The sequence below is a fragment of the Clytia hemisphaerica genome, unplaced genomic scaffold (assembly GCF_902728285.1).
Source record: "Clytia hemisphaerica strain Z4C2 unplaced genomic scaffold, Clytia hemisphaerica genome assembly, whole genome shotgun sequence".
Taxonomy (NCBI): domain Eukaryota; kingdom Metazoa; phylum Cnidaria; class Hydrozoa; order Leptothecata; family Clytiidae; genus Clytia; species Clytia hemisphaerica.
This window is the reverse complement of record NW_027104448.1, coordinates 87,310-103,117: the sequence shown is the minus strand read 5'-3', so window position 1 is coordinate 103,117 and position 15,808 is coordinate 87,310. Positions and strand designations below refer to the sequence as shown.

General features: G+C 34.0%; 1 protein-coding gene across 1 annotated transcript; it reads left to right on the top strand.

The window, feature by feature from the left end:
* Positions 1 to 4,792: 4,792 nt before the first annotated feature.
* On the top strand, positions 4,793 to 14,253 carry LOC136821075 (uncharacterized). The gene is made up of 4 exons (XM_067077308.1): positions 4,793 to 4,933; positions 5,290 to 5,923; positions 12,236 to 12,391; positions 12,958 to 14,253. The coding sequence occupies exons 1-4, from the start codon at positions 4,917 to 4,919 to the stop codon at positions 13,420 to 13,422; spliced, it is 1,272 nt and encodes a 423-aa protein (XP_066933409.1). The 5' UTR covers positions 4,793 to 4,916; the 3' UTR covers positions 13,423 to 14,253.
* The last annotated feature ends 1,555 nt before the right edge of the window (positions 14,254 to 15,808 follow it).

Below are 15,808 nucleotides of genomic sequence, written 5' to 3'. Positions count from 1 at the left end.
TATTCTATTACAGAGTGCATCAAGTGTTAAGTGCATCGTCTTTTGGCATTACAAAGTGTGGCCTTTATTAAAAGGGCATTAATACAGGGGCCAAAAAATCGATGGTTGGTCGACAGAGAAATCTCCAAATTTTCAACCCTTAAACGGTATATTTAGGTAGAAGAAAATTACCCCATCTTGTGACTGGGGCCATGGCAGAACTGATAAGTAATGAGAGGGATCCACATGAATTACCCACCCCTTTAAATTCAAAATTACTTTTTCTTTTTTAGTTCCCTTAAACATAAATCCCCATAAATACATGAATTGAAAATTTCTGAAATTTCCCACTTAAAATTTTGCCCAAAATTCAAGTCTCCCCTTATTTTAAGGGGATGAGCTGGAGTTTTTACAAGATACTTCACTAATTGGTCATTTGAAGTGATATAGATGATTCTTTTATTGCATCTTAACAACCAACCAAATCAAATAAGAGCTTGTAAAAACTCCAGCTTGTCCCATTTTAAGGGGGCTGAAATTTATGTATCCTTTTTTATTTTCACATCCCATTTTATTTCTCAACATTATTTAATGAATTATGAGATTCCATATTCATTTATTATTGATTAAATTTGAGTTTTATTTCTTTATTCAAATATTGTCCTGTTTTTTTTCCTCTTGATTTTTGTTATTATTGCTTTTCCTATTTTAACAACTCTTGATTTTTTCATTTTTCATTTAAAATGTTATAACTATTAATGTCAAATATATCGTTAATTTAAAAGCCGTAATTTATTGAATATTTTAGGATAAAATAATTTTAAACACAGGCAATTAAAAAAAGTCTTTGTTAGAATACAATTGCTGTTTATAAGAACAAAGGAAATTTTCGGTTCTTATTCACTTTGGACATGAGTGAAAAAATAATGAGTGACGTCATCAAAAAATTTTTTTTGTCAAAAGTTACCTTATGTGACAAGGATCTTGTGTGCCAAATTTCATTAAAAATAACCCATTAGATTAAAAGTTAAGAGGTGGTACAGGAAAAGCCTCCCCCTAGTTCTGAACAGCCCCTAAAAGCTTAGTATGAATAAGGTTAAACACTTAAACCATGCAACACCCAATTATTATTCGACATCTAGTTGGTATTTTCTATGTCGTTGAATTGTTTTTATGAGTTCAACTAAGTTGAAAATTTTATAAAATAAGACAGCATTTTGTTTCAGAAACTTGCTATTCTTCAATACTACACGCAGGTGGTTAAAAAGATTCCATATTGGACGGAAGGTTGGCAAAAACTGGCAAAAATGGCTTCTAGATGCCAGAAATTCTCAACTGGTGGGCGGTTTTTATAAAATCGTTTCTGGCATAACACTTCAGATTTAAAAAAAATCTTTTTGCGAAAAAGCCTATGAGCCTTCTTTAAATGATCTGGAAAATATGGATCAGAGTCTTGGCGCTTCCATATTCAGTTTTGATAGAAATATTTAGGTGTTGATAGTATTGGTTACAGAATGTGACACTGATAGGGTTCCTGTTTGTAAGTCCCAGATAGGTGGTAAAATAAAATCACCAAAATATCATTCCCTCGTAGGGTACTGGTTTTGAGAAATTCCGAAAAAGTGTACATACTGAGTGTTTGACAAAGTTGTAAAGTTAAGATTACAATTTTGAGAATAGTAAGCAGCCTAGGAATCTGAAAGCATTTGGAAGCATACTCAGAAGAAAGGTGTCAAATATGTTTATCATCATTAACTTTCTGCATTATTGCACTACACACCGTGTTGTCCAATCTTTGTCAGTATTTGCTAGGTCACAGACCTCTTTTTTATTAGAACCAGAAACAGAAAAAATTTTGTTGAGGCTTTAGTTGTTCATATTTTTTTGTGATTTTACAGGCTTGTCATATTGTGTTATTTTAAATTGAAATTTCCTTAAGCTATTTCTGAAACCTGTTGCTTGGATTGTTCTTAATTTATTCTTAGGTGTTGGCTGAAATTTAGCTGAAACTTATTTTATTAAGAGACTTTTTTATAAAAAGGGTTGAACGTTGAAATTCTTCCCAGTTATAAATGCTAGAATTATGTACAACCATAATATACTCATTATGATAGCAGATGTCAGAGTTCTTTCGTGACATCAGAGATTAATTCCATTTAACAGTTTTAGATGGAGAGAATTAATTATATCACTGTGAATGTGTGACCTCTATCCCCGTTTTAGGGTTCATTAAGAGAAGATCTTGCAAAACAACTTCACACGTTTTTTATAAGAACAAACTATATAAGAACATAAGGCTTTGGTGGCAAAAATCTTTTAAGAACAAGTTAAGAAAATTTTAAGACTTTGCGGACTCTGAAACACCCAATTTCTAGAAAAATGGACGAAAATATTCACGAAATGATAAAAATAAGAACATGTTAAGAACATTTTTAGGCTTAAATCTCAAAAAGTTAAGAACATCCAAAAGCTTCAAAAATGTTTGAAGAAGTCCTCACCCTATTTTTACCCTAGTATTCAGTCATTCAAACCTTCTTCAATTGTTGTTATTTTTCAGAGTTTTTCAGTCTCAAAAAATTGTTCCAATATAAAAAAGAGTCTAAGCGTTTGCATTGTTTTTTTACTATCATTGATGACCTGGCTGTAAACAAATCTCTCTTTGCAAACCTAAAGTTATAAATTTCATCAATAAAAAAAAGATTATTCACTTCCCTCTTGATTAATCAACCTAAAGTTATGAAGACAATTGTCTTGGAAATCACCCTTTTTCTTTTCTCATTTTTTTTTTGTTTTCCAATAATCACTTCAAAATAGAAAGTAATATCCTTGAAAAAAACAACACTTTGATTTGAATTATTTTGTTCTCAAAGACAAGAGAGAGATGTGGTTAGTTTCAAATGACTTTTAAAAGGTATCGAAAGTGCATCATCTTATTGCACTGTTTTCATTTGTTATGCATATATAAGATGTTCAAAATTAGTTATTTCTCTGGATAAAATACAGTCGTGGTCAAATTTAGATACTTTAAATTTTGATTTTTAGGTGACAAATAATTTGTCAAACTTATTCGCGTACATACATATTTTTTATAAGGGTGTTTAACTTTTTGGATTTAAAAAGTCTGAAAATATCAAAATGTTCTTTAATTTTTAGTGTTTTTTAGTGTTTTTGTGCAATCTTCAGGTCCTAACAAATCGCATATATATCGCATAATTGCATAAAATAATCTTTGATAGGAACTAAAATTCACTCCTTTTTGTAATAAGAATATCCGACATTTTTAAAGCCTTAGGATGTTCTTAACTTTTTGAGTTTTACGCCTAAAAATGTTCTTAATGTTTTTGGGAATTGAACTATTAATTCATTAATTTATGAAGAAAATTGCCTTTATTATTTTTTTTACCTTTTAGGTGAAACACTTAGGGAAAGGGATTTAAAGGTTTATCTATCGATTGCACTTTTTAAATATCTCAAAACCACCAAACACACTGCTCTTAGGTTCCAAATAAAAGGCCCCCCCGCTTGTTAATTTTTCGAAAATTTTCCAACCCCCTCGGACCTTATTAGGACCCCCCCCGGACCTTATTAGGACCCCCCCCCGTTTATTAATCTCTAAGAATATTTTCAGCTGTCAAAGAGAAGCCCCTTATTTTGCTCTAAATAGCCTGATTTTAGTCTATTTTTACCTTATTTTTGGGTTTCAGAAGTACAATTTCCAACCCCCCCGGCAATAGGTCCCCCCCGTTTATAAAATCTAGAAAATTTCCAACCCCCCCCCGTTTATTCGAACCCCCCCCCCCGAATATTCTTCAAACTGACTTTTTATTCTTACGTTTTTATTGTTTTTTTTTCGATTTCAATTTTTAATGTTTGAAAATTTTATCGGAAGAAAGTTTTGGTTTCGAACAGTATTTTTAATGCTTTTTTGAAGAGCTCTTTTTTTATGCGTGTTTATTTTTAGGGGAGAATAGTTTCAAAAGATCAGTAGCAAGATTGGTTATAATCAGAGACTAGGAAACCAATTAATATGGTGTCGTGGATTGGTGTATAAGGCGTCAGAGCCGTGAACCGGGTGTTTATCTGGTCCGATTCCTTACTCCTTCTTATCTTCTGTTTAGTTGATAAATAGCTGGCGTAGGACTCCGTGAAAACAATCGCAAGACTGTCAAAAAATCTCCAAGAAAACTATCGACTCTATCCAGCGCTTCCTTTTAGGGAACTATGTATTGAAAAAATATGACAATTTTTGTTGTCAAGAAATGTATTGTAAGTGAGGCTTCTCCTTAGAATTACAAAGTGTCTAGAGTCTAGAGTTCTTTTGATACTACATCGTCTTTAACAAATCAAAAGGGCCAATCACAAAATTAGTGTCTGAGAAAGCTAAGAGTTTTTCTGTCTAGTTAGCCTTAAATTTGAGATTGACCCTTTTTGCATAGTGAGGGTCCCATCTACATGAAACAGAGTCAATCTCAAAATTCATGCGCAGACAAACAGAAAAATACTTAGCAAATAGCAATAATTTTGAGATTGTACCTTTTTGATTTGTCAACGCACGGCGACATGTGCTTTTTTGAGTGTTCTTTTATTTTTTATTTTTTTGGAATGTTATCTCTGTATTGAATGATATTACGTATCAGGAGAAGAAGTTTGGATGTTCGTAAATTTGTGGTGAAATGAATATGAAATTTTGGAAGATTTTGAGAGCATTATCTCTCAAAGCTGTTATCTTTACCTTTTCAAAGAATATCTTTACTCAAATTTATTTCTACTGATATGTCAACAAAGTATTAAATTACAATCTTCTTACTTTTATAGAATAGAAAAATACTAAGAGCTATACTATCTAAAGAAGAACCAGAAGAGACGTTTTGGGGAGAGCAGTCAAAAATACAATAAATAATATTCATTGGTTGTTTACTTCAAGAATATGCATTGAAATGGGCAAGCCGACTATGTAAGATGATTTTTTTAAATTCCAGCCTGGGAGGGAGGGGTACTGTCTTAAACGGCAAAACGACTCTATGTGCTGTATTTAAGATACTAATTATAACACATTTTGTGTTAAATTGGACCCTTAAGAAGAATTAAAATGAATTTTGCCGAGAATCAAGCCTAGTTTGCAATCTTTCCTATATCTTTCGAAATTACCCCATTTCTTATTTTCCCAAATTTTACGGTCAATAATAATGCATGCTGTAATTAAATCACAATCCTGAATTGACACCAGTTTCTTATTTTCCCAAATTTTACGGTCAATATAATGCATGCTGTAATAAATCATAATCCTGATTTTTTTCTTTTAATTCTTAGAAACGAGGCTTTCAATGGGTCAGGTCGTGGCAAATTCCTGACGTTGATGTCCAAAATACGGGCCACGCAAACGTTAGGAGCGACGTTGACCAGTAAAGGGAATCATGTACGTGCATCTGCAATGTACAAAAAACTAATCAATGACTCATTGAGTATGCGTGAACATTTTACGCGCCAACAGCAAAAGACGTTAGAAAGCGCGCTCAGTTTTATGGACGCTGATCCTCCGCAAGACGACCAGGCTGTAAACCAAGCTTGGAAAATGCGTTCAGCTATTGATACGGTCTATGACGAATGTATATCCGACTTTAACGACGTTCAATCCGCCATGCCGTCGAATCTTCAATCCGTCATTAAAGACACCATCAATCTGGCGTCGGATTGCGTTGCCAACGGTAACCTTTCAAAAGCGTTTATGGAATATACTAAATTACTAAAACAGATGAAACAGAACCAGAAATACAAAGATTTGGTGTCACTGACTGCAAAGAATTTGGTGGATGGTTCTCTTTGCTTTGCAGAAACGAGTACAGAAGATATGTCCACTAAAGTCCGCAAGTTACGCGACAGTCTGGATCGTGTCTATAATGAAATTCGCCTGCCCGATGTTTATGCACCCAGCTTGGGGCCATTGGTAAGTGTTTGGTACTTTCTTCTTCCAAAATTCTAGACTAGCCGAATCAGATTGTTTTACTTAGACAAATATAGTCTTTTTGAACTGCATCATTGTCGGCCTCGTTCTCAAATAAAACACCAGCGCACAACGAGAGAAAAAATTTTGGGGATTTTTCAGAATGCGTTATCGTGGAAAATTGAAAAACTGCCACCCCGCCAAAACATTTATCGCCATAATTTTTAGTTTGTTCATTTCAAATGCTCATTTTTTTGGTTAAAAAAAGAACCGACTCACCCTTCTTTATTTAGTGATTTTGATGCATACCAAAAAAAGTTCGTCCCTTAGATATGTTACCAATTTCTTAAGTCTTAAGTTAACGCAGAGGAATATTCGTTCTTTTAGTTTGTTTTCTTTTACCTGCGCATATACTTCTCGTGATGAAAATTTCCATCATGTTTTTCTTACATTCGGAAGCCTCTTGTGGTGAGATATTGACGTCTGTTTATTCTTATGAGAGCAACGAGGCAACATGATTGAAGCTATGAGACCACATACATACATGCATAGTTTAGGCAAAAACTTTAAGCGGGACGATAACCCCTATGGACGCTACCTATCCTTTTTTCTATCAAACCATAAAATTGATTTTCCAAATCTCCTATTTTCCCTGGTATCGAGGTATCAAAATAATGAGCTTTTTGGCATTGCTTGCTTGACTTTTGATTGAAATAGTCCTGCATGAAGTCTAGTAAATTTTCTGGCAAATAGGAAATTGCCATCCTGCGTTTGAAATTCGCTAAAAATTCTGCTCCCTTCGCTTGCAATCCAGATCTTTCGACACTCTGATATTTCTCATTCTTTTTTACTAAGCTATCTAGCCTTTCAAATGACCTTTAGGGAAATACTGAAAACGTTTCCATTAGTTTTAAAATGTGGCTTTTGAGACTAAAAGTTTGGAATTTCCAGCTTGGCGAACCTGTAGCAACCCTGAACAGAACATGATAAGAATACTTTTAGGCTTAAAACTCAAAAAGTTAAAAACAAAGATTTTCGATATTCTTATAAAAACAGCGTGTATTTAGTTACCTCTATTTCAAGATCTCGTTAAATTTGAATTTATTCAATTTTGTGGTGTAATTTGATATCAATATGGTACTTAGATGATTCCGACAAGACTAATAAAAGAAGTTTTCATTGAGATAATGATTTTCTGCATTGTCAATTATTATTCAGGGATTTATTTGAGGAAATAGAACAAATTTAACACGAAAAGTAACATTTTACGAATTCTCTATATGCGTGACAAAAATGATCATGATTTTTTTTTGTTACCTGTTATTTTACTTCCTGTCGAATTGCAAAACTCCTTTTCTATTGTCGAACACGGTTTGTCATGTCAATAAATTGTAATTATCTATAATTGCCTCATTGTCGTTTACTATACATTTTTTAAAACACTCTTTTAATCAAAAATGTTTTATGTTGGTGTTGACGTCAGAGTCGTTGTGGTATCATTAAAAAATTTCAAAATGTTTTTTTGTAAAAGTAATCAGCGTACAATTAATTGAACCCAATTGATTTCCATATGAAATGAAACAGGCCCAATATGATGCAAACCAAATATTTCTTGCAACCTAGTTGCCGAAAAATACATACATAGTATTTTGTTGCCTCCAATTTTTGTTGTTCTTTAAGTATCTGAATTTGAACAGCCTTGCCTAAACCCAGTTCCTAAAGTTAAGATCGAAAGTTGTGATTTAGCACCCCTGTGTCATAGACCCGCTGGAACCCCAGCCCCACTCGAAAATTTGGCTAAAAGTTCGTCTCCGGTGAGAAAAATACCCTAGAATTTCGGCCCCACTGGGAAATTGACTTTGATTTCACCCCCATTCGAAATTCAATGTTTAAAAATTGCACTCCAAAATCATCCCTACTGGATTTTTGGACCTATCCCGGTGGATGTCCTATAAATTAACCTTTGTCCGTTCGTTAGCTTTTCTCAAGATTGGCTCATTAGTTTTTTATAATTTTTGCACAAAGATGTGTAACTATAAACCCTCAAATGTGACGAAGCCCGATTTTCGAAAAAAAATTTGGGGGGCAAATTTGGCCAAAAAAACGGACTTTGCGAAAAACTGGATCATTAATTTTTTCTGATTTTTTTCATGAAAGTAGGGTACCATCATAGGTAAAAGATAAGCAGATTTTTGCAAAAAAATTTTGTTGGCTCAAAAAACGCATGTTTATCTATAAGAATCGCTATTTATAAGCATACATCAATGTTCTTAGTCAAATTACTCACTTTTTTACGAGATAGATGTTTTTTTTGCTCATGAGGGCTTACTTTTGAAGAATATGTGTGTTTAGACATGAAATTTTGGTTGCTTGGCATGTTTTTATAGAAAAACTGGCCAAATTCGATATTTTTTATAAGCACATTATCAATTACTTAGGTATTAGCTTTTCTCGAGATTGGCTCTTTCATTCTTTATGATTTTTTGCACAAAGATGTATAACTATAAACCCTCGAATGTGACGGAGCCCGATTTTCGAAAAAAAATGTTTTTGGGCAATTTTGGGCCAAAAAAAGGCTAAAAACGGTTAATGAAATGTGAAATATTGGATCATTGTTTTTTTTCGGATTTTTTACATGGAAGTAGGTTTAATATGGCTCAAGCAAATTTAAAAAAAAAGAAAGAATTATTCAGCTCAAAAAAAACGCATCTTTATCTATAAGAATCACTATTAATAAGCATACATCATTGTTATTAGCCAAATTACTCAATTTTTTGATGAGATGGATGTTTTTTTGTTCACGAAGTCTTGAACATGAAAGAATATTTCAAGAGCATGAAATTTTAGTTTCTAAACGTTTTTTTATAAGAAACAAACGATTAATTTTAATAGATCGTTACTATTTGTGTTCTAAATGATTGTTTAATGGTCACGCTCCCGTAGCTGCACGTAGATATTAATTATATATGTGTTAGATGCATAACCAGGTAGGTCCATAAAAGTATCACTTGTTTAATCTTAGAACAATACTCCCCATTGAGATTTCAATATAAATTTTTATTCCGCCCCGCTGTGAGGAAAGATATAGACAGGAGACCCGTCCTGTATTTTTATAATCTGATGTATACAGGGCTGTCGAATTTAGCGCTGTCCTCACTTACTAAAATAAAAACCAAATTTCGGAAGTTAGGCTTTCTCTAAGAAAGTAAAAGAATAACAAAATTTGATTGGCTATGTTTTCAACCGTCATTAGGATCTGGGAAATTCAAACTCTCAGCCCATACCATGCTATATATTTCACCATCAGTACATAGAATAAGAAATCATAGCATGGATCTCCAGGCTAGGAAAGGTATCACCGGGGCTGTGAGACAGGGGTGTGATTTAGGGAATGAACCAGGGATCATATACCTTTGACGGGTACATACATTACGTGGAGCAGGGGGGGTACCAAGTCAGTGTACTGGACCATATGGTACTAACTTGATTTTTGGATTTTTTTCCAAAAAATTAGACCACCACCCTTTTTAGTACACTGTACTAACTTTTTTTCACGGTCAGGGCTTTGACACCACCCTTTCAGTACACTGTACTAACTTTTTTTCACGGTCGGGGCTTTGACACCACCCTTTTAGTACACTATACTAGCTTTCTTCCACAGCCGGAGCTTTGATACCACCCTTTTAGTACACTGTACTGAGGTTTTTCTTTAACTAGATTATTATTACCACCCTTTCAGTACACTGTACTAGCTGTTTTTTCGATCAGATAAGTTTAGAAACAACCCCTTATAGTGCACTGCTCTAATTTCTTCTTGGCCAGATAAGTTCAATTGCCAGCATATACAAAGGTTTTGAAGCATTTTGCTAAGAAAAGCACTAAAATAAAAAAGGAAAGATTTGAATATTAAAATACTTGAATCCTTATATAGTACAAACACTGAAACAATAAAACAGACAAAGCAAAGTCAATCAAATACAGTGAAATTAGCTGAAATTAGCACGTCAAAACACTCAAAACCAACTTTGAGTTATTTCCCTTCTTTTGACTTGATTTCTGATTGTCTGGCAAGCTGTATCAGTTTTTCTTTTTTGAAAAATAAAAATAAAAGACTTAATAAGTGGGTTGGATACCAAGGTGCCTAACTGTAAAACAGAATTGACAAACGAATGGAATGATAAGATCTATAAATTGTAAAGATGTAAGATTGTTTCATAGAGGTCAATAGACCTGAGAAATACACTTCTATAAATAAAAAAAATAATAATAACATTGTACACAAACTGAAACGGAAAATCTTTTATCAAATGTAATATTATACAAAATATATAAAAAGGTGCTTTCCCTGTAAAACTTTATAAAATATCAAATTTTGAGGTAAAATTTGAGAAATTTAAAAAAATTTTGCCCTGAAAGGGCAAAAAAATTCGAAAAATTACACTATAAGGGTCGCTTTTCAGCCAAATTTTTCCTGCACTGTAAGGGACCAATTTTAGAGACCTGATTTTTGGCCGAACGTACGGTCGTTTTCACCCCCTCCCCCCGGTGATTTCACTTATATACAGATTTTTTTCAATTAACATCAATTAGTAGGGGGGAATTTGTAAAATTGCTCGATTTTTTTAGTCAAAGCACTTGTTATACATTTTTGGAGAGCTAAGGGGTAGGGGAATCAAAATAACTTGGGTGCCAATTTTTTTTCGGACACTTTGGTGTGATTTTCGGACAAATACGACGGTCTCAGGCAAAAATCATAGGGTGAAAAATTAATGAAAATTTTAGCTTGAGAAAACGGAGACCTGTTGTATATTTTTGAAAAGCTCTCAAAAAATTAAGATTAGTGATATATTGCGAGTATAGGTGTTTTCAGTACCTAACTCGAGATATTGAGCTTCCGAAAGCGCAAAAACTGGACAAAACAGCTGTTTCTGGCTAAAAAACACTAAAAACACTGTTATAAGGATTAATATCTCGAGTTAGGTAAAGAAATCACCTATACTCGTAATATATCACTGATCTTAATTTTTTGATTTTGGTCTCGGACCAGCTGGACCTGGCAAATTAGGGCAAATATACATGGAAATTCCCTGGGTTTGTGTGTTTTTACCATGAAATTAGTACAATGTACAATGTAACTTGTCAGTGTGTATCAATTCAGAACACCAACCTTTCTAGTACAGTATACTAACTTTTTCATTGTATTTTTCTCAGAGGACCACCCTTTTAGTACACTGTACTAACTTTTTCATTGTATTTTTCTCAGAGGACCACCCTTTTAGTACACTGTACTAACTTTTTCATTGTATTTTTCTCAGAGGACCACCCTTTTAGTACACTGTACTAACTCAATTTAACCTAAAAAATACACCACCCCACCAGCTATGGGCCAGTACACTGACTCGATCCCTCCCCCCCCCTGCGTGGAGAATAACATGTACTTTTTTCATATTGGCAAATCTCAATTGACCTTAACCAAAGTGCCATGGAAATAACAATAAGTGTTTATTTTTTTCTATTACGAATAGCGAAGCAACAATAATAATGATACCATTCAAAACGATCGGTATGTAAAAGAAAACATTAAATTGGTTTCCTTTATATTGACTGTTTTTTTAAAGAAGTCAAGGTCAGGGAATCCCCTCTGTTCATTACACGTTTTTTTATAAGGAACACGTATATAGGGAACTTGACGCTGAAAACGGTCTGTAAAAATAAGGAATTGTTAAGGGACTACTCAGGATGAGAACAACAAAAAAACTTAAGGAACAGACGGTTAAACTTGCATTTGCTCTCATTTACAAAAACCTAAACAAAAAGATGGCAAAATATTGATGAAAAAACATTCAATAAGTATCAATTCGAACTAAAACATTGGTCTCCTCTAATTTTTCTCTAATTCGAAGAAGATTCTTTATGCCTTGAAAATCGAATTAGAGAGAGTCAACTGTATATTTTTATTTTATTTTTCTTGTTTAAAAAAAGCCGAACAGGATTTAGATTGATGTTCATTTTCAGTTGGTTCGGTTGGGAGTCTCCCCGAGCAGTAACTCTGGTCCCGATATCACGCAATTTTTTGTACCCGGTCACGATCACGCAAATCAACAAAAAAATTGGATAATCACGCATCCCTTTGAAAAAAAGTTCGAATCACGCATCACGGCTCAATCTTTCAAATCACGGATCACGTATTGACCTCTGATCACGCAAGCACGAAAAAATGTACCTATCATTACATCACGCAGATATCTTCGGACTTACGATAAAGGCTTGTCTGAATTTACAATAGTTTTAAACTTGTTTTCATTCTGATTTCAGCAAAAATTGAACAAACGTGAGAAGTGGCAAAAGAAGAAAGGTTTGATGGTGATTGATTTTCGACAGAAAGACGGTTCACTATTTCAGTACGGTATGACAACGTGCAATGATCGAGTGATGGGCGGATCAAGTGAAGCCAACACACAATTCGATGAGGTTCGTGTGATAAAGTTCGCATTACCTTATTGCACGAATATTACTAGTCATTTTATTAACACGATTTGAAAAATTTCATGTTGATAAAAAAACCCTTAATTAAAACCAACCATTTTCATTACTACATGTTAACGACCAACCAAATCCAATAAGATCTTGTAAAAACTCCAGCTTGGCCCTTGCAAAAGCAATAAAATTCGTGTTAATTTTTGGCGTGTTAATCTATAGGGCGTTAAATACATCTTTACTTATATTCGTGTAATAAGGTATAAAGAAATTTTTATAAAAAAATTAAATTAAAATCGAGGGACCTTTGTTGAAAGCTAATTTATACATATATAACGCTGCCTGATCTCCATTTGAATATCATTGACCTGGCTTTAAATAGGCTTTTTGATTTTGTCCCTTGAGACATGAAATGATTTTTTTATGAATCGAAAGTAGTTTTGTTAAAATCCGATGGGAGTTGATCACCATGGCAATAATTTCAAAACGAGACAAGTGTTGTTCGTGACGTAATTTATGAAAAGGTCTATTAAATTTGTGACAACCCTTATATTTTCTAGGTCAAAGAATGCATCGAATTTTCCGGATCCTTGTCTAAAAAAAACCGGGGTGGCTTTGCAAGTGTTCGCATTCTACCAGATAATAAGGATGAAATGAAAGAATTGTTGAGTGGTACCAAAGCTATATCGTTAGAGGTAATGAACCTCGATACAAAAAATATTCGTTACAAATTCCAAATGGCCAACGAGGCGCACTTGAAATCGTTTAATTGGCAAGCTGAATTTATTGTGGAACCAGATGGCGAATGGCACACTGTTGTTTTGGATTTGTATTCTTTTTGGCCTACCATGTTTGGTCACGTGTTATCGTCTCCTGGCAACGTAGATTTTAGTAAAGTTGACTTTCTTGGTGTATTGATCAGTCACGTGACAGTGGATGGGAAATTTAATCCGGACTTCGTAGAAGGTACTTTCGGTTTGGGTGTGCGTTCGTTGAGCTTGATCAAAGATGAAGATGAAAGTTGACGCAAAGTTTACGGCGTATTTCCACTTTGTAACTATTCTTTATTTAGCTTTATTTGTGTATCTTGCAGGTGACGATATGTTTTTTTCGTTTAATCTGTCTTTGTTAAAAGTGTAAAAGTTGTGTATAGAAGAATTTTTTTATCTCGTGATGTAGTCACACATGCAATGAGAATGACGTCACAAAAGAGTCGTCACACATGCAATGAGAATTGCGTCACAAAAGAGTCGTCACACATGCAATGAGAATGACGTCACAAAGGAGTCGTCACACATGCAATGAGAATGACGCAACAAAAGAGTCGTCACACATGCAATGAGAATGACGTCACAAAGGACTTGTCACCATAAAGTACCTCTCAATTGTTATTGTAATGGCATCATCTCATCCCTGTTCCAACCAACGATTTAACTGGACAAGAAAGCAACGATTCTTCTTGAACTCCATACAAAGATATTATTTGCCATGAACAATTTTAAATGGATTATTTTCATGCCTGTATAAAGATTTTACAAATTTTTGGTTTTATTTCAGCTTCTATCTTTTGAAAATTTCCCTATTCTATGTGGATCAGAATTGGGTCAATTAGGTGCGCTTTTCGCATTCTGAGTGAGTGTTGTTCATTCAAGATTACAAATTGTGATTACCAAATAAGTTCGATAACTTTCCGCGCTTTTTTTTCGAAAGAATATGGTTTCTCTTTTGTAAGATGAATGAATAAGCTTGTTATCAGCATTTTTCATGTGCGAATTCTATTTTGATTCCACTTTTAAAAACCATTAAAATTTCTTTGGGATTTGAAATAAATATATCTACTCTTGTGTATATAATAAGCTAAATTGGTCATTTTCTAAACAGTATTGGGCTGTTCTGTTTAATATCCATATGCTACCCTTCAGAATAACTTTAAGCCCTCGCGAAATCCAAATTATTATTTCGCCCCTGAAAAAGATATAGAAAGACCAACCAACCCCTTTGAAAAAATACAACTCGAATCAAACTTCCTGTATCAATGTCCTTAGACTTCTGGAATTTTATTCTTTGAGGACCCCCTAGAAATGTTCGCCCCCCCCCTCCCCATGTATGGATATAAAATGGAATTGCCCATTATTATTCCAATATCCTGCCCCTTTCTGACAATTTTAAAAAGGTGATTTTAAAAGCAACAAAGTCCTCCGTGTCAACAATGTCAAAATAATTCATTCTTTTTATACCGGAATCAGTAAATTTCTGATGAGGCTCAGCCGGGGGGGGGGGGCAGCTGGGCAAAAGGACCGACGGGTATGTGCGGGTCCTAAGGGTACCTTTTCCAATATGTTTAAAATGCACTGTAAGGGTCGGAAAAACTAGAGATGCACTGTAAGGGTAGAAATTTCAGAAAATTCTTGAAAAATCTAGATATTTTGACAAAAAATGCTAGAATTTTGACCATTTTTTGCACGAAAGGGATCGAAAATTTGGGGGAAAATGCAATCTAAGGGTATGATTTTCACTGATTTTTGCTGCACTGTAAGGGTGCAATTTTAAAAGCCAATTTTTGGCCCGCACATACCGTCAGTCCGCAAACCCACCGCCCGGGGGCCCCGGGTGCTCAGCTGTTCTTATTTCCTTGGCAATATTGAATCTATTCTTTATTTTATTTCTAGGAAAATACTGAGGTCGTGAGGTACTTTAGGTTTGATACCACATTTTTAATGATAAGCTCCTTAAATTGCTTTATATATCAGCATTGTTCATAAACTATTATATAGCATTTCAGACTTTTTCTATCTTCGAAATTCGTTAATTACTTGCCAATTACGCCCCCATAGGTGAGGCTTTCCTAGAATTAAACAGAAAAGAACTTTAATTGAAGAAAAACCTCAAATAGATACTAATTTATTGTTTGTCAATTTGTTATCATTGCTGAAACTTTTCTCGACATTCTTTAACAAGAAGTGCGGGAAAATTTTTCCTGGGAACAGCTAAGAAACTTAAATATGAAACAGTTAGGTTTTCAGAACAGCAATCATTCAAAAGTTGGATTCCCGTTTCATATCAGGACAGCGTCTGCCTATTGTTACATTGTGCTGATATAAGCAAAAAATGTTTTTGTTTTCGTTTTTCTGACCAAGCTTGCTCCACACCCGTGTCAATCCAATGCTGTGAAAAGGCTTGTCTATTAGAACTGATGAGTCAGCAAAAGATATTACTCTTATTTAAAAACAAAAGCTTTAAACTCAACATGGATTTCATATGATTTTTGAAAATTGACTTTGTTAGATTAGATATATCACCTAAAATATTTTAATTTGAAAATTGATTTCGTACTGGGTGGTGAGATAAGGAAAATGCATTCGCTTGGTCCTATCAAGAGATAAATTTTGATGTTGGAAAACTTAATTTATT

Coding starts and splice junctions, on each gene's coding strand:
- LOC136821075 (XM_067077308.1), top strand. Junction 5,924..12,235: donor CACCCAGCTTGGGGCCATTG/GTAAGTGTTTGG, acceptor TTCTGATTTCAG/CAAAAATTGAACAAACGTGA. Junction 12,392..12,957: donor CCAACACACAATTCGATGAG/GTTCGTGTGATA, acceptor TATATTTTCTAG/GTCAAAGAATGCATCGAATT.